Source organism: Carassius carassius, chromosome 12, assembly GCF_963082965.1.
Source record: "Carassius carassius chromosome 12, fCarCar2.1, whole genome shotgun sequence".
NCBI lineage: Eukaryota > Metazoa > Chordata > Actinopteri > Cypriniformes > Cyprinidae > Carassius > Carassius carassius.
The window spans coordinates 2,375,938-2,399,505 of record NC_081766.1 but is presented as its reverse complement, the minus strand read 5'-3'; the positions used below and the strand labels follow the sequence as shown (position 1 = coordinate 2,399,505).

At 33.2% G+C, this 23,568-nt stretch overlaps 1 protein-coding gene across 1 annotated transcript in view; it reads right to left on the bottom strand.

The window, feature by feature from the left end:
- Positions 1-23,568, bottom strand: part of LOC132154454 (piezo-type mechanosensitive ion channel component 2-like) — a 71,379-nt gene that overhangs the window by 22,474 nt on the left and 25,337 nt on the right. The window contains exons 8-28 of the mRNA XM_059563018.1: positions 22,031-22,199; positions 20,764-20,886; positions 20,000-20,035; positions 18,996-19,125; positions 17,951-18,126; positions 16,843-17,073; positions 15,729-15,843; positions 15,410-15,606; positions 14,110-14,258; positions 13,440-13,613; positions 10,070-10,308; positions 9,351-9,511; positions 9,101-9,277; positions 8,808-8,933; positions 8,131-8,331; positions 7,322-7,526; positions 6,852-6,953; positions 6,426-6,591; positions 1,505-1,748; positions 659-761; positions 296-455 (exon numbers count right to left, since the gene is read on the bottom strand). Coding sequence (XP_059419001.1) covers positions 296-455; positions 659-761; positions 1,505-1,748; positions 6,426-6,591; positions 6,852-6,953; positions 7,322-7,526; positions 8,131-8,331; positions 8,808-8,933; positions 9,101-9,277; positions 9,351-9,511; positions 10,070-10,308; positions 13,440-13,613; positions 14,110-14,258; positions 15,410-15,606; positions 15,729-15,843; positions 16,843-17,073; positions 17,951-18,126; positions 18,996-19,125; positions 20,000-20,035; positions 20,764-20,886; positions 22,031-22,199 — 3,384 coding nt within the window. The remainder of the gene's footprint in view (positions 1-295; positions 456-658; positions 762-1,504; positions 1,749-6,425; positions 6,592-6,851; positions 6,954-7,321; positions 7,527-8,130; positions 8,332-8,807; positions 8,934-9,100; positions 9,278-9,350; positions 9,512-10,069; positions 10,309-13,439; positions 13,614-14,109; positions 14,259-15,409; positions 15,607-15,728; positions 15,844-16,842; positions 17,074-17,950; positions 18,127-18,995; positions 19,126-19,999; positions 20,036-20,763; positions 20,887-22,030; positions 22,200-23,568) is intronic.

Below are 23,568 nucleotides of genomic sequence, written 5' to 3'. Positions count from 1 at the left end.
TTTTTTTTTGTTTTTTGTTTTATCACAATTGTGAGTTTATATTATCTTGTAATTCTGAATTTACAACTTGAAATCTGACTTTATTTCTTAGATTTCTGGGAGAACATCACACAGTTCCGACCTTTTTCCTCACAATTGCAAGGTTTTAATTTCTTCTCAGATTTATGAGGGAAAAGTCTGAATTGTGAGATAAAGAGACACGGCAGAAAAAAGTTCTTCAAACTGCAAATATAAAATTATTCCTAAAAGTAAACATGACAAGCAATCTGGGTAAACGTATGTAAACACGTGGTACCGAGAAGCTAGAATCTGTCCGGCGCGGATGTCTGCGACCACATGCAGGAAGTAGTAACTCATGAAAACACGTCTCTGCAGCAGGAGGAACGTGAAGCAGATGCTGTCCCAGATGATACCGGCCTCGTCCTTAGGCACTTCACATTCTTCTAGAGGCACGCCTGAAGACACACAAAAAACATATGAAGCCATCAGAGATGGGAATTTGATAGTTTTATATTGAAATATATTCGTAATAATCAGTTTTTGGACAACACAATCTTTTTTTGTGAAAGACAGATGCTATGGTGTCTTTGAAAGCAAAAAAAATTTTTAAGCTCACAATATGTGTTTAATTTCTATAACATAACAAACCCTTCTTTACCTTCAAGAGCTTTGTATTCTTTTATGGTGCAGGCAAGACTGAGCAGCTGAACCAACCAGCAATTATTCTTCACCAGATGCTTGATATAACCACACGCCAAGATCTGTGAATAAATAAAAAAAAAACTGCATGCTACTTACTCATCTTTTAATATATTGCTTCACTAATTTTCTCTGCTTATGCATTTATTAGCCCCTTCAACCGATTAAGAGAATTAATCATGATTAATCTTAATAGTTTAACACAATAAATCCTAAATACTTCATTCGCTGAAAAAAATTAAAAAATTTTTTTTTAAAGAATATGATTCTCATTTGAACATTAAAAAAATAAAGATATTAAATTGATGTAATTTTGTTTATTAAATACCAAATAATATGCAACAAAGATGCTTCATTGATGTCATGTTTTTATCTAATTCAACTTTTTCATATGATAATTGAATGCTACTGTACATGTAGAGTATGTAAAATAATTAATCATGATATTTGGTAGCTGACGTGATTAATATAAAAAATAAATATTGATGAAATTTTCCTACAAAAATGCTTATTGCTTTGAAAATGTAGCGTAGTCAACTTGAAAGCATGATTCATGTTTCAGAAAAATAAAATAATATATAATACACAATAAAAATGTTTCACTATAATTTTATATTCACAGATATAAAAAATTCTTATGATAATTAGATGCTAAATGTAGAGTATATACTGTAAAATAAATAAAAATGTAATTTAAAATGAAATAAATTAATAAAATATGCGGACATCGGATGTTCTTATTATTTATCTACACAATAAATAAATCAATAAATAACTGCATTTCTTTAAGGGATAAGACACTCACAGCAAACACGTTCTTCATTGTGATGACAAAAACATTGTAAGCTATGAGGAAATCCCAGTAACGGAGGAGCTTCTTGATTGGCTTGAGCAAGAGATCGCCACCGAAGAGCAGAAAGTAAAAACATGCCACCAGGTAACCCATGCAGAAGACGCTGATCCGAGTCGTGCCCGTGATGAAGATGATGGTCAGGACGAACCAGAACAGGTAGCTAAACATGATCACCTTCAGCATGTCCAGGTACGACCTGAGAGAAGCAACATGAGAGCAACCTTTAACAAACAGCTGTCTAATGATCTCTCCAAACGGGGTGCAATGATACTATATTTCTCAGCTGATGCTGATTATTCAGAATGATATCTGCCGACAGTTTAGCTTCTCCTGACTAATATGATTAATTACAGGAACAGGGAGCCCTCGAGTTCGCTCCAAAATGAACAACTAATCTATTATACTCAATATGGAGCCCCGCACATGACATGCAAGAAAAACTACATAAATTGTGCACAGAGCCGGCCAAGCCACTAAGCGACCCTTGCAATTGCAAAGGGCCCCGTAGCCAGCAGAGGGCCCCCTAGAGTCACTCTAAAAATAATTGTTTCTGCAAGTATTCTCGTAAACACAGTCGGTTATGTTTTAAGTGAACGTTTACAATGGCCTGCTGCTCAGAGAAATTTGCTGTACCGGATAAATCTGTCTCTCTCTCTCTCTGTAAAATAGACGACGTTAAAGGGGGTGTGTTTAGTATACGCAATGGAGTAGACCAATTTCCCCGGGCGCCGCAGCATAAATGGCTGCCCACTGCTCCGGGTGTGTGCTCACAGTGTGTGTGTGTGTTCACTGCTCTGTGTGTGTGCATTTCGGATGGGTTAAATGCAGAGCACGAATTCTGAGTATGGGTCACCATACTTGGCTGAATGTCACTTCACTTTCACTTTCAAACTAAACAGGGAGGGAGGGCAAAACACTCATGCAAACAAAACATATCGGCCACGGCCGCGCGATCGACTCACTCATCCAGATGGCCAGTCCGCCCCTGAGCGCAACTGCCCGGGCGCTTTGGAAAGAAAGTGTGTGTGTGTGTGTGTGTGTGTGTGTGTGTGTGTGAACTCACTGGGCGCGTTGACACCATAGACAGTAAAAGAAATGGACACAGCGACCCCATTGGATTCAATGGAGACAAGTGAAGTCGTTAATTCTTTATTCCTGGGACAACTTTGCCATCGGAAAGGGTGTGTCTGCCACGGGCTGTCCACAGGCTGCGCTCCAGACTGACCACACATCGTGACATGTTACATTTCTTAAATAAAAATTGAAAAAAGAAATTATCGCGGCCGAAAAAAATATCGAGCTCATTTTTTTTATAGTGCGATTAATTGATTTATCGACTATCACGAAAGGCCTACTATTAACATCATTAAATTAAAGTTTACGGAAACTCGTTTTTCCTCGTCAATCATTCTCCATTCATAAACGTTATTCAAAAAGGGCGCGACTCGTGCACGGTAAAACTCTCCAATATATCATATGATATATTTACATTATAATGCTTGATCTCTAGATAAAAGGCTGTGGATTTGCATAAAATGACTTTATTTTGTGTATTTGTATTTTATGTTTGTTGTTTTTAAACGACTCGCTACCGTCTGCCTGTTAGATCACACACATCACAAGGAGTATGAATCGGCATCAAACGCACAATAACTGGAATTTAAAACTGTGAAGAAACAAATGATCAATAAACTGTTGGACAGATATACATTAGGATTTGTGAGCTCGACATTTCTTCGCTTTGTGGCGTGAACTTTTAAATGCGCACTTGAGCAGCGCAGCGCTGCACACTGTGACTCCATGTTGCTTTGAGCACATCATTCTGCACAAATATGGATTTTAATAGTTCTATTGAAATATTACCTAATTCTTATTATTGTTACTATTAATCTTGATTGTGGTGTTTTAGATGTTATTGTTCATTTTGTTTATTTGAAAAATTCTAACATTTAAATGTTCTATTTATTATTATATATATTTTATTTAAATGTTATTCTATTTGCTCGATTTCATTTAAATTATATATAGACTGTTGTTTGTGCCTCTTAAACTCTGGTGTCAATTAAAAATGTTTCTTTGAAGGTCAGTGAAAATCACTTTATCAGTCTTCTTATTCAGCAAGTTCATCAGTGTGTGTTCGTTGAACTGCACTCATTCAGTGGTATCATAATTTTCCTTTTAAACATCAAACATGGAACTCAACTCAAGAACTCAAGGTCTTTTATTGTCATTCTGTACATGTTGCCACATAAGAACAAAATACTTACTCAGGACCAGCAGCGTAAAAAAGATAATTAACATACAGCATACATAGAATAATTTAAACATAATTTAATAGACTAAAAAATGTAAAAATAACATAGTAGATATACTATGTACAGTATAGTTATAAGGTAGTCATTGCTTTTCTTTAGGCCTTACTTAAAACGGTCAAAGGGGCCTCCAACCGAATTTTGCTTAGGGCCCCCAAAGGTCTAGGGCTGGCTCTGATTGTGCAAATCGAGGGAACGAATTAGTAAATCAAGCGCACTATTTATAAATCGAGTGAACTAAATAGTAAATCGAGGGAACTTAATTGTAATCATGTGCACGGTTTAGTACACTGAGGGAATGAATTAGTAAATCGTGCACATGATATAGCCTACTATTTTTTTCATGCATGTCATATGCGGGGTTTCCGTAACTCAATGCTGTTTATTTTAAGATTATAATAAATCAAACTCAAAAGAAAGAAACTCTTTTATACAACTCAACTGCACATACTGTAATGTAGTTTTGGCATTATAACAGATTTATTCATAAATACATTTATAATTAACAGTAAATAAGCTGCCTCTAGTGTATTTGTTCTATAGCTAACTAATGATCCGTGAACACTGGATAACTTTGCAGAGGTAAATGCATCGTTAAGTGACATATTGCTGTTTAACTGCTGTCTTTCTTTCCGTTGAAAGGCTGATTGAGTGACTACATGAGACATGATACATTTCTGAAAGTTGTACTTTATCATTCAACATACCTTCTGATGTTCATTCATGTTTATTTCATGTTTAACTTGTAGCTATTAAAGCGGAAGAGACTCGCGCTCCGCGCAGTTACTTGTCACGTCACCTTTAAGAGCGTCAAAATTACCTTTTGTGCAAAAATGTACAATGAAAATGTACTTGAAACTGAAACTTTGTTTTTTAATCAGAATTAATGAAGCACAAAGCTCTTTGCGATTATTGAATGGAAGACGCAGTACAAATGATGTTTGGTGATGAAAAACCGTGGACCTGGCAACACTGGCTTGAATCACAGGTGATTCATAGGGTCAAATAGAACTATAAGAGCTTTAACTTGGACAAACAAAATATACAACTAAAAAATAAAGCAAAAAAATGTCAAACAAAATAAAATGTTGAGATGAGTTAATAAATTAGGAGAGGAAAAAAAGTATTTTTACCCAGTTCATTCACTGGTACTAAAACATTATTTCTTTTGATAATTATATGACAAATGTAGAGCAAATTTAATGCATAATTCTAAGATAATGTGCTGCTTGCGGCAGTCTAACTCATTTTACTATATGATCGTTGAAAATAAAATAGAACTAAAATAAAAATGTAAAACAAATAAACAATTTGAGTTCATTAAAAGAAATATCAGAGGAGAAAGTATTTGAACATTAAAAATTCTACTTCATTCACTGTAACTAAAACATTATTTTATATGATGGCTTTAAATAAATATAAATATAAATACAAAAAAATATAAATATAAAAAAAATTTAAAATATTTAAGCATTTATCAGCATTATGGTTGAAAACAAAACATTGTAAATAAAATATTGTAACAAGTTAAATAAATAATTAGTTTAATAAAACTTGCAAAGAAGATAACATTTTAACAGTGAAAAACTGACAGAACAGAAGTATGCACATGGGAATGCAGGCAACATTTATTTAAATGTTCTGCATCATTTCATATATAGTATCAGACAACCTGACAGGCATAATTATAACGAGCGGATCGATACCCGAAGCAATTCCTTCACATGTATATGGACGAGCTGCTCACTTTCTTGCATGCTTAAAGCTTCAAAAGTTAAAGTACATCCTCTGGGCTTCACGGTCGGTTTGTAGACGCTAGACACTGTGTTTAGACACAGGCCTTGGATAAGACAACATATTTACTTGTTTATTTGATTTATTTATAATTTATCTGTCTGAAAGAGAACATTTTAATCTTCTAAGTTGCATTTGATTAATTCAAATCAAACAATATTGGAAAAAATTACTTTATTTAACATGATTTATTTATCCTTGATAAATTTGTCCTTGCTTGATTATTATATTTTGCATCAAAATGTATTCATTTACTTACTTGATTTATGTATGCTTTATTTATTTTTCATTTAGTTTGAAGGAGAAATTTATATTTTTTTTTCTTTTTTTACATATTTACTTGTTAATTTGATTTATTTATACTTTTCTCTTTCTGAAAGTTGCATTTGATTATTCCAATTAAAACAATATCTGAAAAAATAGTTATTTACATACTGTACTTACTCTATATACAGTATGTACTTGATTTATTTGTCCTTTATTCTTTTTTCTGTCTGAAAGAGGAAATTTTCAAGTTGAAACAAAATTCACACAACATCTAGCCCAAATAAATAAATAAATAATAATAATTAGTATTGTTGTTGCTGTTAATGAATTATTATGTTATACAACTACTGTAATCTAGTCTATTTTAATCTAAATGGCTTTGAATTGAGACTCACTTCAAGATTCCCTACTGCTCCACTGAAACATTATTAGTCAACTGTAGTTTTTCCACAAGTTTTCACATATAAGTGTTTGAGCACTTGTAAGTTAAGTGTGTGTACCTGCAGTGAATGAAGTCTGGTACAGGGTTGTGAACGCTGAAGGACGCTGCGTCCAGGTCTCGGCAGACCTCTACGTTATCTCCCGCCATCAGACGAACAGCTGCTATGTTTTCATCTTCAAACACCTGCAGCTGCAGCGACGCACACAGCAGCAGCATGAAGTCATCTACATCAGACAAACAGAGCAGCAGAGGAGAGCTCCTTAAACGTCACGTTAAAAAATATAAATGTGGTCGGTCAGTTTGCTTGTGGGTCAGAAAAACCTGGACCAAAATGGACCAGACATTATGCTGAAGATCAAAAGTCTGACTCTGATTAGGTTTGACCGCCGTTTCATGTTCACATGTCCTGCTGAGAAGAACAATCTCTAATGTTAAATGGAAACACATATAAGCAATGCTGAATATTTCTGAGGGAAGAACTCACAGGCGAGGAACAAGGAGTTGGGCTGAGTGTGGAAATCAGGAAGGTAAAGCCATTTAATGATGTCAGAATCCATCATGGATTCGGAAAACCTCCAGGGATAATCTAGAAAGACAAGTTTAGAGAAATAAACATTCTAGATCAATGGAAAAATGCAAAACTCATACAGACATACAGATGTTATGATATCCCAGAAGTCGACCCAGTGCTGCACTAAGTGTACTTGGATGTTTATTACTATTTTTCAAATTCAGATGTGCTTCACATGATCGGTCTTTGCACAAAGATGCCACACATATTGTATTTGCATGCTTTGAAAATAACTATACTTTACTAAACCCACTGCTTCAAAATTGAAGAATGATGTGTTAAAATACTTTTAACACGCCTGAGTTTCTGCATCAGTATCACTGAGAAAATGTGAATCTGTGATTAATAAGACAGTCATGTGAAAAAGGCATAAATTCACACACCTTGACAAGCAGCCGGTGGGACTCCAATGCAGATGAAGTACTGGAAGGTGATCATGCAGGCCAGGAAGCAGCAGTATTTGGGCCAGATCTCAGCGATGGCTTTCCTCTGGCGTCTGTACATTACCACAGCCAGAGCCAAACCGTGCAGCATGGAGTAGAAATCCATCCGCTGACCCATCACATTGATCGCCAACAGGAAACACACCTGACGCCAGAAGGAACAAGACAGAGTTTTTGAACAATAAAGAGATTGATAGAATGATATATCAACAGAAAGACAGACAGACAGACAGACACAGACACAGACACAGACAGACATAGACACAGACATACAGACAGACACAGACAGACAGACACAGACAGACATAGACACAGACAGAAAGACAGACATAGACACAGACATACATACAGACAGACACACACAGACAGACAGACAAAGAGACAGACATAGACACACACATACAGTCAGACAGACACAGACAAACAGACAGACAGACAGACATAGACACAGACATACAGACAGACACAGACAGACAGACAGACATAGACACAGACATACAGACAGACACAGACAGACAGACAGACAGACAGACATAGACACAGACACAGACACAGACACAGACAGACAGACAGACAGACAGACACAGACAGAAAGACAGACATAGACACAGACAGACATGCAGACAGACAGACACACACAGACAGACAGGCAGACAAAGAGACAGACATAGACACACACATACAGACAGACAGACAGACACAGACAAACAGACAGACAGACATAGACATACAGACAGACACCTCTGCACCTCTAAACCAAACTTGTAGAAGAAGTAGTTGATGAAGTATTTGACACAGTTGATGATGCTGTTGTCGAGGTGTTGTCGGGTGATGTCATGAAAGATGGTCCGAGAGGGAGGAGGAGAGAGTTTGTTTCTCAGACGGAAAAACTCCTGGTGTCTGTAAATGGTGACTTCAAACGCCAAGATGGCCAACATCAACAAGTTATTCTGAGAAAGAAAGAGAAGCGTGAGGAGATGAATGTAAACAAGCCAATTCAACAATTCAATCACTTCAACAATGAAATGTTTCATCTTCAGAAAAGAAAGACTCTCCACCTGAAGAGGATACATTAAATAATACATGCGCCTTTGGATTAGTTTTATATTTACAATATTTGCCAATTGTGCCAACAAGCTTACCATTGTGAATCAGACTAACGTAAGGAGATTTAAAACACTGATCGCTTATGTACAGTACTTGCTCAATAATCTTTAACAAAAGAAATAAAAGGTACGGAATATAGCTTTAAATCTATGTAATCCTAGACTTTAATAAAAATTATAATATGGTGTAATAGGTAATGATAGGTATACTTGGACGTATAATAATAATAATAGGTTGCACATTTAGCATAACACATGAAATTGGCACTCGGTAGAGGCTTGTTTGGTATCATACGTTATTGATAAACTTGTCTCCTCACCCTCAGGTTGGGCAGTACAGGTTCTTCAAACTTCTCCAAGCCGACCCAGTTTGCAGGATCCACAGGCTTCTGGTACAGTAGAGAATGATCCATGGCCATCTTTTGCTCGTTTGTGTAGTTGGATGGCTACAGAGACCACAATCACATGATTAAACACAAGAACCAGCAAATCTGTTCTTCTGCTACAGCCAAACTAGATATGGATGGGTTTGAAATGACAAGCGCTTTTCATTACATGAAAACGAATCCCATCTGAAAAATGTCAAACTCATTTGACGAGTAAAGAAACCCACCATAGAACAATTACTTGAGTAGTTTTTGGGTTCGATGGTTTGTAGCTGATACAACAACTTGCAGATGATGATGACACATGTCCAGATGGTGCAAACGCTAGAAGCGAGAACTCGAAACTGCTTATACGGCAGCGCAAACGCCCATGAGATCAAAAACACATAGTTCAGGAGCGAGACCTGCAAGAGACACACGTGAGAAACAGAAACACCTTCAGATTACTGTACTGTAATCTCAAGTGTGTGCTTCTACCTCTTTGACAGACAGCAGGATGATGTAAGTGGACACGATCTTGATGATGTGCATCTCCAGGAGCCACCAGATGAAGAGCTTCAGCTTATGGAAGTACTCCAGGAACTTGAGGAACAGGACCGTGAGCCGGTCCACCACCAAATGCCATTTATTCTTGAGGTCTAAATACAGAAGCGAGGAGTAATTACTTTAAAGTTAAGCACACACATATAAATGCATAAAAAAAGAAAAATGTGGAACTGCAGAACTAGCCAATAGTTTCATAATATAGAGGACTTGAAATCATTGAATGTAATGCTCTCTTTACTGGTTTAGCACACACAAACACACACACACACACACAAAAAAAAAAAAAAAAAAAAAAATATATATATATATGCACATTTTTTTTTTTAAATAAGATTCAGTGCATTTCACTTTTATGGCAATGTAAGGTCTTAATTTTAACTTATTTGTGTCTAGTGTTATTTTCATAACAGTCTGAAATAATTAAGTAAATAAACATATAAATATACATACATATACATATTCTGGTGCATAGAACTATATAGAATAAAATAAGAAATGTGTAAAACTGATATATGAATGTAACTACACTAGACTACAGCAGGATAAAATCCATACAGGACCATGCAAAACTATACAAAAGTATGGAAAATATACTGTACTAAAATGAATAAACGAAACTAGCCAGACTGGACAAGACTGGACTGCAGTACCTGAGCTCTGTTCTGAGGGCAGTTCAGGATCTGTGGCGGCGCTGAACTGCTGAATGTCCTCCTGACTGGACAGATGAGCTGAATGGATGGACAGAGACTCTTTCTTCTTCTCCTCGTCCACACAGTCCACAAGCATCACCTCGTTCATGGACTCTTTCTCTTTCTCCTCCTTCAGCAGTGGCTCTGGAGATGAGCTCATCATTGTCAGATCGGCCAGACTCCCATCAGGATGAGCCAGTCTAGAGATCAGGAAGATTGCATTAGAAGAGAATGCTCAATTTACAGTATATATATATATATATATATATGTGTGTGTATGTGTGTGTGTGACATAAGTGATTCTTCAGTTAGATGCACTGACTTCCTGAAAACCTGAAATGAAGCTTCTTTAAACTATGCATAATCTACAGTAAGTTAAAACAATGATCACATGTCCAGGAATAAAGATCTGATTTTATGATCATACAATTGGATTTGCATGATAATACAACACATCTTCTGTACATTTGTTTTGAATTAAATACAAGTAAATGCATTGTTCTTTCTTTAGTTAAAAATGTTCAAACATTAACCAGTTTGATAATGACATCAAATAAAGACTAAAAATATAAACAAATTAAAATGCATCTACTCTTCAAACTATATATATATATATATATATATATATATATATATATATATATATAATGTGTGTGTGTGTGTGTGTGTGTGTATAATAACACCACTACATAGTTATTAATTATTTAAAAATGAATTCTAAATTATTAAAAATTAATTAACAATAAAACTATATCTATCAATAACAGGTAAATTATTTGATTGATTTTTAAAAATGCATTTAATGCAATTAAAGTTTTTATTTTATTAAAAAAGTTCTTAGGAAAATGTGAAGGGATTATAAAGAAAATAAATAAATTCAGGCAAATTCAACATTCTGACACTCAAAAAGATGAGAATAAATTAAAGAACCAACAATAATTCTTATTACTTTATTACATATTTATCAAAAGCTTTTTGTATTTAAAATCTGAGGAAAGTTCCTCTAATTGATTAATCAAACATATTTTCACTGAACGTAGATCACTTGCTTTTATTTAAATGTTAGTGCCTAAAAACCTTGATTCAGGATTCCACAGGCAGGGTTTGGGTGGAAAACAAGCTTTGTGCATTAGATCCATAAGGAACAAGCTGGATTGCATTATTTTTGTAAAGAAGCAATGAATGTTTCTGCAATACATGAATCATGTAACCAAAAAACACAAATCAAAACAAACAAATATTTCAGCCTTTAGTGGCAATGGCCTCTTCCAGATGGTCTCGCTGCTATGAAGGGTTTAAACGCTTGCATGGTATACCACAATTACTTGCTCTGAGGAAGAGATTTTTTGCTTGATGCTGTTGAAGCAATTTACAGAATGGAAATATACGAAATGAAAGCAATGAAAAGTTTCACACAATTAAAGGTGAGACAGAAAAAAACGGACAGAGAGATTCTTTGAGGAGGAGAGGTCGTGCATTTCAGAGACATGCTGAGGAGATTGATTCCCTGTCAGAGGCCAAGAGCAGGACTATCGTCAGGATATTTTGACTTTAGTAAAGCTGTAAGGTGAGGAATGGCAGGGGAAAGACGGGAGCACATGATTGGTTAAAATAAGAAAATGTATTTGCAAAAATGCAAATTCAGCAGAGAGAAACCAATCATGAAAGAAGCAAGTGAGAAATGAAGAAATGAGGCATGAAACAGGGCCAAGTTAAGTTCAGCAAACAAACAAAAATAGTAAAATATTGCTATAAATTTTGTGTTTACAATTCATTATTAAAGCAATACAACAAGAGTAAATTATCAACAAACAATCATTATTTTTTATTATTATTATCATTATTATTATTATTCATAACAACAATAATGATGATGATGATTATGATGATGATGATGATGATGATGATAATTACGGCTGGACTAAATGACCAAAAACTCATATCTCTCATATCGGTATTTTTTGGTTGAAATGCGATATACATTACATATCTAGGTATTCTCTTTGTATTTTCTATTTGTATTTTATATATATATATATATGTATATATATACACACATTTTTTTTTACATCCTTCCCAATTTTGTCCAATAAAACAATTATTATTAAAGGCAATGAAAACAAATATAGTGAAAGTAGGCTATGCTCTCCATTATGTGCAAAAAAGGGGCTAAAATTAAATTAAATTCTAACATTGTAACATTACAATGTAAAAATAAAAATAATGCTTTTTAAGGCAGAAGTTAAAATCATTAAACTAAAAATGAAAACAAATAAACATAAGAGCACAGATTCATTTTTGCATTACATTTTTGACTTCCCCATTACTGCTATCTGCTATCATAAAATACACTTACTTGTAGGTTTTAAAATTCTACATATGACGCAGTGATTGCACATGTGAGTGGCGGCTCTCTTTCACTGAAGTCTGTGAAGTTGAAAAAGTACGGTGGCTGAGAGAGATCAATGCGCTGCAAATGACATTGTATTTCTATTTGTCTATTTCCGAATGCATTTCTGTATTTGGTTCTGTTGTGAGAATTTGCAGCGTGTGTTGTCAAATGATGATGTTTTCTTAATTTGGAGGTGTTTGTTTCTATTTGCAGTGCATTGAGCTCTCTCGGCCACCGTACAAAAGGCTCCTCACAGCAAAATTGAATTTTTCCATGACTTTCTAACATTTACAGATGGAGAATATACCTGTGAAATGTAAGTTCTGCTCTGAGGAAAACAGCACATCTCAAATGCATTAAACAGCGCATGTCGCATTTTTGTCAGAGCATCAGATTGGGCTAATAGTTTTAAACGATGTTAGGACAAATTGGAGTCTGCACTTTGCCTACAGCAGCTCACTCTCTGTCCTCTGCTATTATAGATATGATATATTTGATATTGATATAGACGTTATTGCCTCATACCATATAGCCTATTTATCTACATATCGAACAAACTCGATATACCGCCTAGTAATAATAATAAATACTAATAACAACCATAATCAATCACAATCACGTAATAATCATTATGACAACAATTATAATCGTTTATTAAATAATAGCTCTCGTAATGCATTGCTTTAAAAATAATAATTATTGCTCAAAATAACAATAATAATAATTATTTTAATTATTTCTTTATTTTATTATAATTATCTCACTAAGAAATTAGTTGATTTGATATGTGGTTACTGGTATGCATTTGTGTTGTGACCTTAAATGTGACTCGTTTTAATCAGATTTCAGATATTATGAGACATGACCTAAAATGACATCACACAACCACACTTCCTGGTAGCATCAGCTGTGACTAGTGGGAAAGCGGTCATCTCTTACCTGTAAATGGTGCTCTGCTCTTTGCTGATGACAGCTTTGAGATCGGTGAGCTGCAGGAAGCGGTCGTGGAAGTAATGCAGGTGCAGGATGCAGACCAGCAGGAAAGACGTGGGGATGAAGATACGGGTGAACAGATCAGAGAGGATGTACTTCTCCAGACCCATGGCCTCCAGTCTGAGAGAGCGACAGGGAATCATTACAGCATTCTTCTGACTTAAAACACTTTTATTTTGGTCGGAAGTTTTAAATTCAGTTCAAATTCAGATGTACACTGTTTAGTGTTCCTGTAGCTCAAGCGGTAGAGCATTGCGTTAACAAGCGCAAGGTTGGAGGTTCGAATCCCGGGGAACACTTGACAGGAGAAAATTGTTAGCCTGAATGCAATGTAAATCACTTTGAATAAAAGCGTCTGCTAAATGCATAAAATAAAACAAAACAAAACAAAACAAAACAAAACAAAACATAATATAATATAATATAATATAATATAATATAATATAATATAATATAATATAATATAATATAATATAATATAATATAATATAATATAATATAATATAATATAATATAATATAATAAAATAAAATAAATTTAGACATCAAAGCAACTCTCTAGTATGGTTGGTGGCAAATCCACCTGATCAAACATAATAAGGAGGTTCAAAACTCACCCATCTTTTGACAACCCCGTCATTCTGGACCAGTAGTTGATGGCGTTCTCAAACTGACAGGTGTAGATTAGGATGAGCACTAGCATGGTGTACATCACCACAGACATCCAGAAGTACTTCAGGATCCTGCGCCACCATTCATAATGCACCTGAGGAGAACAACACTGTCTGTCAAACACCTTCAAAGGAAAAGTTCCCCACAAAATTAAGTTCTGTCATAATTTATATTTAATATTTATCTCTTTTATCATAATATTTTTGGTTATACATCTCATTTATCATTCATATAAATAATATAGACATATTTTATTCAAAAATACAATCAAATAATAATCAGCAATTACATTTATATAAATTATTTTGATAAAATTATGATAAAAACACATACAATTTATATATACTGTATATTACAGTAAATGTATTTAAATTATATATATATTTTAAATTAATATACTTGATTTGACATTATCGAGTATATCATACAAACCAAACAAAACACACCAAGACAGTGCATGCATTTACTATGATAAGGGAGCAAATAATAAGGGGGCAAATATGCCTCCGTATGACTTTTATATATCTTTTATATTTATAATCTGATATTGTTTATATCACTCAAAGAGTGATGTTTTTCTCCAAATATCGGTACAATTGCAAATGTGATATTGGTTTTATAAAACAGTCCAATAAACAATAAACAAGTTGATACTAACTGACTTACATTTTAGACTCAAGTTCCTGTTTTTGCTCTGTTTTATCAATGAAAATAGTTTCTCACAAAGCCACATCTCTGAGCAACACACAACAATGTTTCATTACTGAATCAGTTGAATGAATAACTCAATATCTCAATCAGGCAGTGATTTTGGGTTTATAATTAAAACATATTTCCCTTTTTTCCCCAAAATTTTGTTTAAAATATCTGTATTGAAAGTTTTTTTAAACATCAAAACATTATTTATGCTGTTGTAACTGCAAGTTAAAAGCATTCATGTCCTGTCTATGTAAATGCATCTAAATGCCACTTCAGAACAGTTATATATATATATATATATATATATAAACAAACAAACACATGCACACGCACACACACACACACACACACACATATTAATTTCTGGGCAAGTTACAATTAAGTCTATTTTAGTAAAATTTTATAAATATGTATTGTTCACCATTCTTTTCTTTTCCATATATATTCTATTTTTTGTAGTGTGACCTGTACTTGTTGCCATAGGCATATGGCCACAAGTCAAAATCCCAACAACCTGTCTGGATTTATAGGGTTAGATAGCAGCACCTGGTAAAGAGCCACGCAGGACAGAAACATCATCATGTAGACGATCTTGTACATGACCATCTTTCCTTCGAAGCTGACAAAGAAGAACATTCCTCCGCAGATATAGATCCAGTATTTCACCAGCAGACCCATCACCAGTTTCCCAATCACATGCATCATGTCATTCTCGTCCCCCTCCTCTTCCTCTTTGTCTTTTTCTTCCTCTAAAACCCATATGGAAAGGTGTTTTTTTATACATTAAGACTGTGATGATTATAAGATTTAATCTGTACGCTATACATAGGAAACCATTTGTTTTAGATTTCAATGAACAACCCACTTTTTTCCTGCTCATCTACTTTGACGTCACAAAGCGATGCTTCCTCTTCGATCTTCTCTTGTCGTTCCATCAAAGTTTGTCTAAGCAGCAGCCAGAAACTCAGCTGACACAGAACCTACAGACACAATGCCGAAAACAGCAACTGTAGCAACTCTCTTTTGAGAACAGCAAGAATGGGTTGAAATGTATAAATAAATCACGGTATAAGTCATAGGGTTGCATTATAGTTGTGGTACTTTCCAGCTATTAATGCAAATAAATAAATTGTCTGTATAATGCCTTATAAATTATCTGTAAAAAACTACATAGAAATGACATTTCTTTTAAATCATACACTAGTTCATTCATAAATTTGGGGTCAGTGTGATTTTAAAAAGTTTTTGAAAGTCTCTTTTGCTCACTAAGATTGCAAATATTTGTTCAAAAATACAGTAAAAGAAGAAAATTTGTAAAACGGTGAATATAATATATATATATATATATATATATATATATATATATATATATATATATATATATATATATATATATATATATATATATATATATATATATATATATTTATATATATTAAAATTTAATTTATTCCAGTGATCAAAGCTGAGTTTTCAGCATCAGTCACATGATCCTTAAGAAATCATTCTAATAAGCTGATTTGCTGCTTAAGAAACATTTCTGATTATTATCAAACAATTGTACTGCTTCATATTTTTGTGGAAACCTTGATACACTACCATTAATATAAATTGTAAATTGTATACCCCGAAAAAAAATTATGGCAGTAAAATTCTTGCAATTGACTACTAAGCACCAAATTTCTTTTTACAATCAATAATAGTTCTAAATTGTAAAAACATTCACCATATTTCTGATAAAATAAATTCAGTCTTGTTGAGTTTTTTCAAAACATTAAAAAATTCTAAATTCCAAACTTTTAAGGCATTCTATATATTTATTCATGAAATAATTAATATATACCAGCTGCTAAAAATAAAACATGCATTATTTGTATTTGCTAAAAAAATAAATCTGCTTATTATACACTATATATTACATACACTACATACATACAAAATCTTTACACAAATCAGGGAGTTTATTGTGTAATTGTTACCTTGCTGCTCAGTTCACTGAAGGGCACCTCCATCTTCAGAAAGAAACCTGGCACTGGTCTCAAGCGCTCAAAACACCAGATATACTGAAAGACCAGCAGGAAGTTCCCATAGGCCACCATGAATGGGGAGGTCAGCATGGCATATTTCCTTCGGTCTCGCACCATCCACAGAGTACAGGACCACAGCAGAAAGACAAACGTTGGCCAGCTAATGTACGTTATACTCCATGCCTTACAAATGAAGAAAGATTGATGAGATGTCAAGGTTTGTATTTTCATCCTTTTTGTTGAATTCTTTTCTACTCAAACTCAAATGTAGAACTTCAAAAGAAAAGTTAAAGGGATAGCTCAGCCAAAAATTAAAACGTGCTGTTAATTTACTCACCCAGGGTGACTTTTATTTTGAGAAGAACAGTATAGAACATATTTGGCTGAAACCATGGTCTTCGGTGATTCATAAAATACAAGTTGGCAACTCCCAGTTTTTGAGAATTAAAAAACATATCAAGTAAGACAAAATTGATACCTGTGGCTCCTGACAATTTATTGAGGTCTTATGAAGCGAAACGACTGGTCTGTGTAAGAAACTGAACATTATTTACAACATTATGATCTCTAATTCACAGCCGCAGACAAATGGAAATATGATTCTTTTTACATGAACTGGTTCTTTTTTTACCCTTCTGGTTCAGAAAACTGATTCAACAGTTCACGTAGTGATGTAACATATATTATTATTACTAAAGCACCCAAAATGATGGATGTTTTACATGCCTAAAGTATATAAAGTTTGCATGAGGCTCTGAATTACAGGTAATAATGTTGTAAATAATAATCAGTCTCTTGCACAAACTGAAAGTTTCACTTCATAAGAACTCAATAAATCAACAGAAGCCACAGGTATTAACTTGTTTACCTTGATTTTTTTTTCTTATATTTTATGAATTACCAAGGACCACGATTTTTTACATAAATTTCTTCTTTACTTTTCTACTCAGGAAAAAAGTCACCTACATCTTGCATGGCCTGAGAGTGTGTAAATTAATAGCAGATGCTCATCTTTGGGTGAACTATCCCTTTAACCTCATTTAACCTTTGACCTTCTCACCATCATAGCAATAAGAGCACAGATGTAGCTCTGCTTCATGATGAACTTGAACACCTTTACGAGGGCGTCTGGCGGTCCGCGCTGCTCTTCCTCTTCCTCGTCTGTCTTCTCCTCCTCCTCCTCCTCCTCCAGCTGTGAGTCTTTGAGCTCAGCTGTTTTTTTTTCATCTGTGTTCTCTGTGTGGGGCATTAAAAATAATACAGTCATTTTTCCAAATGTCAGTGGAATGATCAAATAGTTAACTAGAAACTAGTCTCAGCCCCAGACAGTGGAGAGATTTTAATCAGTTGTGTTTATAAAGTACCAGGTTACAGTACAATGAGCACTTCTGAGGAAGAACTAGTCACTGGATTTTTAAGAGCCTTAGTATCAAATAAAGAGTAGAAGACTATACTGAGGTGCACTTTGTGTTTAAATTGGCTTTTAGTTTCTACTTTTTAAGATAAACACCTTCAAAATTAAAAGGCAATTACTACTAACAAGATGTGTTTTTTTTTCTGTAATATCTAAATAAGTTAAACACATTTCAATAGAAGCACAGATAGAACATGCTATTTTAGCATCACCGACATACTGTTATAGTTTTTATTAATAGTTTCAATTAGCTTTTATTTGGCTACTTTTCCGTTTCTACTGTTTTCAGTTTAAATTTTTGTTAGTTTTAGTCATTTTGTTGTGAGTTTTTGTCTTTTTTATTAGTTTAATTTTTATTTTATAAATTTTATTTATTTATTTTTTTACGTATATTAAGTTAAACTAAATAGAAATGACGCCTTAGCAACTAACTGAAATTAATTACGTTTTTACATATTTTTAATATTTTAAGGTAACATTGATTTGATTGCTATACAATATTTTAATTAGTATTTTAATTACTATATAACTATATTAAAATATATAAATATATTTTTATAACAATAATAACCCTGGATATAATATATAGATTTAATTGTACTAGGCATTTCAAAGTTAAAAGATATCTATGGATATATATATATATAAAAAGCGCTATATAAATAAAGGATGTGTATTTATGGTATCTCACCTTCAAATTCAACAGACTGATCCACTTTATACTGAGGAGCTGAGTAAATATCCAGACTGACCGGTCCTTTCTCAATGGGCACAGCGGACACATAGTCAAACGACGTCCCGTTAGAGTTAACCAACATTACCTTCATAATAACAGGGGAAAAAATGACACAAGGAACAGGTCATATAATATGAAAAAGAAAATTACTCAAATCTGTCTAAAAGCTATTAATATACAACATGCAAGATTAATGTTTACATTTTTTAGAGATTTAACAAACAAGTAGTGGTTTAATACACAGTTAAAATGTGTAAAAATCTTTGCTTGTCCAAATGGGCAAATCTCACAAAACCTACAAGAAAATGTCAAAAAAAAAAAGAAAGAAGAAGAAACAAATAATAATTACATTCAATAGAAAGAAAACGAAGAATTTTTTGAATTGTGACATTTTCTTTAACCACATATTTTTGCTACAAATTTTCCTTACCTGGCTGTAAAATAAATAAATACTAAATAAAAAATACATTAAATTTTTATTACCGTAATTAATTAAAATGTGATTAATATCAATCAAATGCTGCTATAATTAACAATAACTTTTTTTTTAAGAAACTAATAATACTAATACATTTTTATGGGATTAATGGGAAATATAAAGTTATAACTGAAAACAAATCATTATATTATAATTTTTATAAATGTAAAATAATTTCAAATCATAGATAAATTGCACAGTATTGCAGTTTATTATATATATATATATATATATATATAATTATATACATAAATACATTTAATGAAATTTACAAAAAACTACTCATGATAATTTTTAAAGGGTGGGAAGGCATCTTTTTCTTTTCATTTGACAGTTTTGAAGATTCACCCGAAGAGATCAAGTTTCGCCACATCTAGAGCAGCATGCACACAAACACAAGCTGCTAAAAAGCTTAAATCAATCACATTATATTTGTCTACAGTTAAAATTTGCAAACACAAAGTTACATAAGACTTCAAACCTCTGAGGTGCTGTAGCCATCCAGAGTGGAAATGAGCTAAAGAGAAAGAGAGAGAGAGAAAGACAGCAGACGGGGCGAGGTGAATATACTGATGAGCACAGGAGGGTTGATATCATTAAACTGTTCTCTAACATCACATCAGTGCTGAGCAGAGCAAAGTACAGCGGCACTATTCACACATATTCACAGAAACCTTTAATATTGACGGGAGAGGCTGGATGCTAAACTTTAAGACAACATGGACACACTTGATGTTATTCTTAAGGAAATATGCTACAGGTATAACCTGTTCAGTCTGTTGGCTCATCCTAATGAGATATTTTAAATATTTTTTTACCCAGTTGCTGGCTGTCAGCATGCAGAAGGAGTCAGGTTAATGAATAAAGTTTATAGAAAATCTTGTTAACAGTCAAAAAATTGATTTTTTTTAAATTCATCATCATATTTTAGGAATAAAATGTTATATTAATCAGTGTGAATGATTTATAAACAAACCCCTCAGTAAAAACCATCAAATTATGAGTGAGATAAAAACTTCACTTAGAGGAGAACGGTCATTGAATATATGTATTATAACTAAAATCTACAGACACGAATAGATAAAGTGTAACAAAATAAACACTTTAAAGTGTATTTTGAATGCTTTTGTTTCACTAGTCTATGACTTCATTACATGCATGTTAAATTCAGACTTATATTGTGGCTTTTAGGATAAAGTACTGCATTGTGAGACATTTTTTTTTAAATGCTCTTTGTTCCCTCACATTTGTTTCCTCGGTTTTCTGATGCGCTTTCCACCAGAGCAACCTCTTCCTGATCGACGTGTAAATGAAGCGGTTTCCAGCAGTCTCATTTTCCTCGTTTATCTCCTCTTCCTCACTCTCCTGCTGGAGGAAAATCAAAAAACACAGAACGAAGTTAAAACATGAAGGAGCAGGAAGGAAAACTCCAGAGATGATAAACACGCTTAATAGAGTCATGAGATGAACACAACAACAATTAATTAAGAATTTAATATGATGAAGGCGTAACAGCGTTTATGATTCATCATCGATCTCTCTGCGAAGTCACATTACCAGTTATTCTCATCACTTAGATTTACACCACCAACAAATCGTGAAATCTGTTATCAATATCTAAAGGCGTGTGAATCAATAAGCTCATGCATGTGAGGTTTTAAAGCTCTATAAAGCTTTATAAAGCATGTGGACAGATGGAGAAAATGTGACAGAGATCAAATCAACATCAACATACCTATCATATCAGTGTTACTTTAGTATCATTGATATACTCTTATATATACATGATTCTTTTGTTAATATTTTTCACGTTAATTTTAGTAAACGTTTTTTAAATATTCTTGTGTGTTACTGTCATTTTTAATCGTTTTTTATTAATTTTATTTTATAAAGGTTTAACATTTTTTATATTTAATTTTATATATATTTTATATAAATTATACATTTATTTTATTTAAAAAAGTAACAAAAATCATTTTATTTATTAAGAAATTTTGCATATTTTTAACCAAAAATTGTACTTGCTTTAACATTTTTTTAAACTAAATGTTAATTGGTCAATAAATCATTATATATATTTGTCCCTCCGTCCTCAATATGTTTGCCTTTTGTAAAATCCCTAAATTAATTTCTTTGTTTTAAAGTGTATTAAATGCATTAAATTGAGACAAGCTTGACATCAATAATAAAAGCAAAACAATGTTTTTGTGTAAAATACAATACAATACTTGTTTTTAAAGTACACTTATATCTAAACCATTTTTTCTCCACAACATTTTTTGTATCCGTTCATCAAATCTAGTGAAGTTTATGCTTAAAAACAAGAATTTTATATTTATTTTCCAATGGAATTAATGTAAAATATATTGTTTAATTGATATTTGGATATTTTTAACTGGAAAATCTCATTAAAATAATGTTTTTGTTTTTTTTTGCCAGTGTGCATATTCAAATACTTAAAATACACTATAAAATATTAGTACTTTTTCACTTCAAGTGGCATTAGGCTCACCATGATCATGGGATCTTGCAGCCACAGACGGATCAAGGTGGCCAGTGTGTAGTACAGAACCAAGAGCATGATGGGATTGACGAAATGGTGCCAGTTCAGGCCACTGTTGACAGCGAGCTTCCAGGTTGAGGAACAGTCGGTTCGAATGATAGAGGAGATGCCAAACAAACTGTGGGGAAGAAAGTAAACCAGGTCATTTTGCTTTGATGATATCATTTTTATTCTGCTCTCTACTGTTGCTGTGACAGAACTGATCACATGACCACAGCCCATGTGAAGGGAAAAACAGGAAGTGATGTGGAAAGTGCTGGCTGTCAACACTGTCATTTAACAGTCATGCAGATCAAGGCGACAACTCATTCATCAACTACAATTAGGCAACAGTCTTCCAACCAGATCACCACTAACACCACAACAACGGCTATTTCTACTGTTCACGCCAAAACTGCTTTTACAAAGAAAAAACAATAAGGACCAGCATAAAAAGAGTTGGATTATGGTACTATCTATTTGTATTTACAAATCCGAGGGAAAGAAATAAACAGGCTGATATACTGCAAAATAAATAAATCAGTATTTTAATCTAAACGTCCTTAAATCAAGATTCATTTCAATAGATAAATACATTTAAATAAATAACATTTATTTGGGATGCAAAATGACTTTGTTGTTGTATGCCTTGTTTTCTGTTTAAAACAAGAAAAATATCTGCAAATAGGGTCAGAAAATTCTGTTAATTTAAAGGAAAAACAAGATTATTTTTTCTATGCCCTTGTTTTTTCTTACTCACTTAATTTTGATGATTGTTTCTGAAAACAAGTCTTAATATCTTGTGTAATTTCGCTCTTGAGAGAAGAATGTAGATATTTGTAGTGGAACATAAGACATTATACTGAGGAAGAACATCACTTTTTGAGTTTAATGAGTTTATCTGACCATAATGCACTTCTAACTTGAGTTTCAGTCGTTTTAATTAACCTTGAGATCATAACCATAAACACAATGACAGGCAAACCTTAAAAACGGTTTTAAACAGTGAATTCATCACTCAAGAGTAACACACCAGGAACACACCAGATGTTCTTTCTTCTGTAAATAATGATTGATTTGTGGTTGAACATTCCTCGTATTCATAAAACCATCTTTCCTATTGATCTGATTATTTCACATTTAAAAAAAAAAGGTGTAGAAAAATAAAATCACTTTTTCAGTTTACGACAGCAAGTAACAATTAATTAAACATAGAACTTTGAAATGGCAAGAATGAAATGTTTTGTCCTTGTAAAACAAACTCCAATAAACTCCGGTGATTTTTCATAGTTGTAAATAAAACTGTACTTTAAGGCTGATCCCAATGCATAAACTGCTCTAAAAGGGAGCGTAATTATATATTATGGCCCAATTAGAAAGCATACAGCATTTATTTGTCATGGTGAAGGCAATGCCAGAATGCAATGCAGCAAGTTCAAAATTATAGAATTTTTAGGCTTGTATTTTACTGACAGCCTTTTCCACTGTTGCAACATTTTTTTTAATAT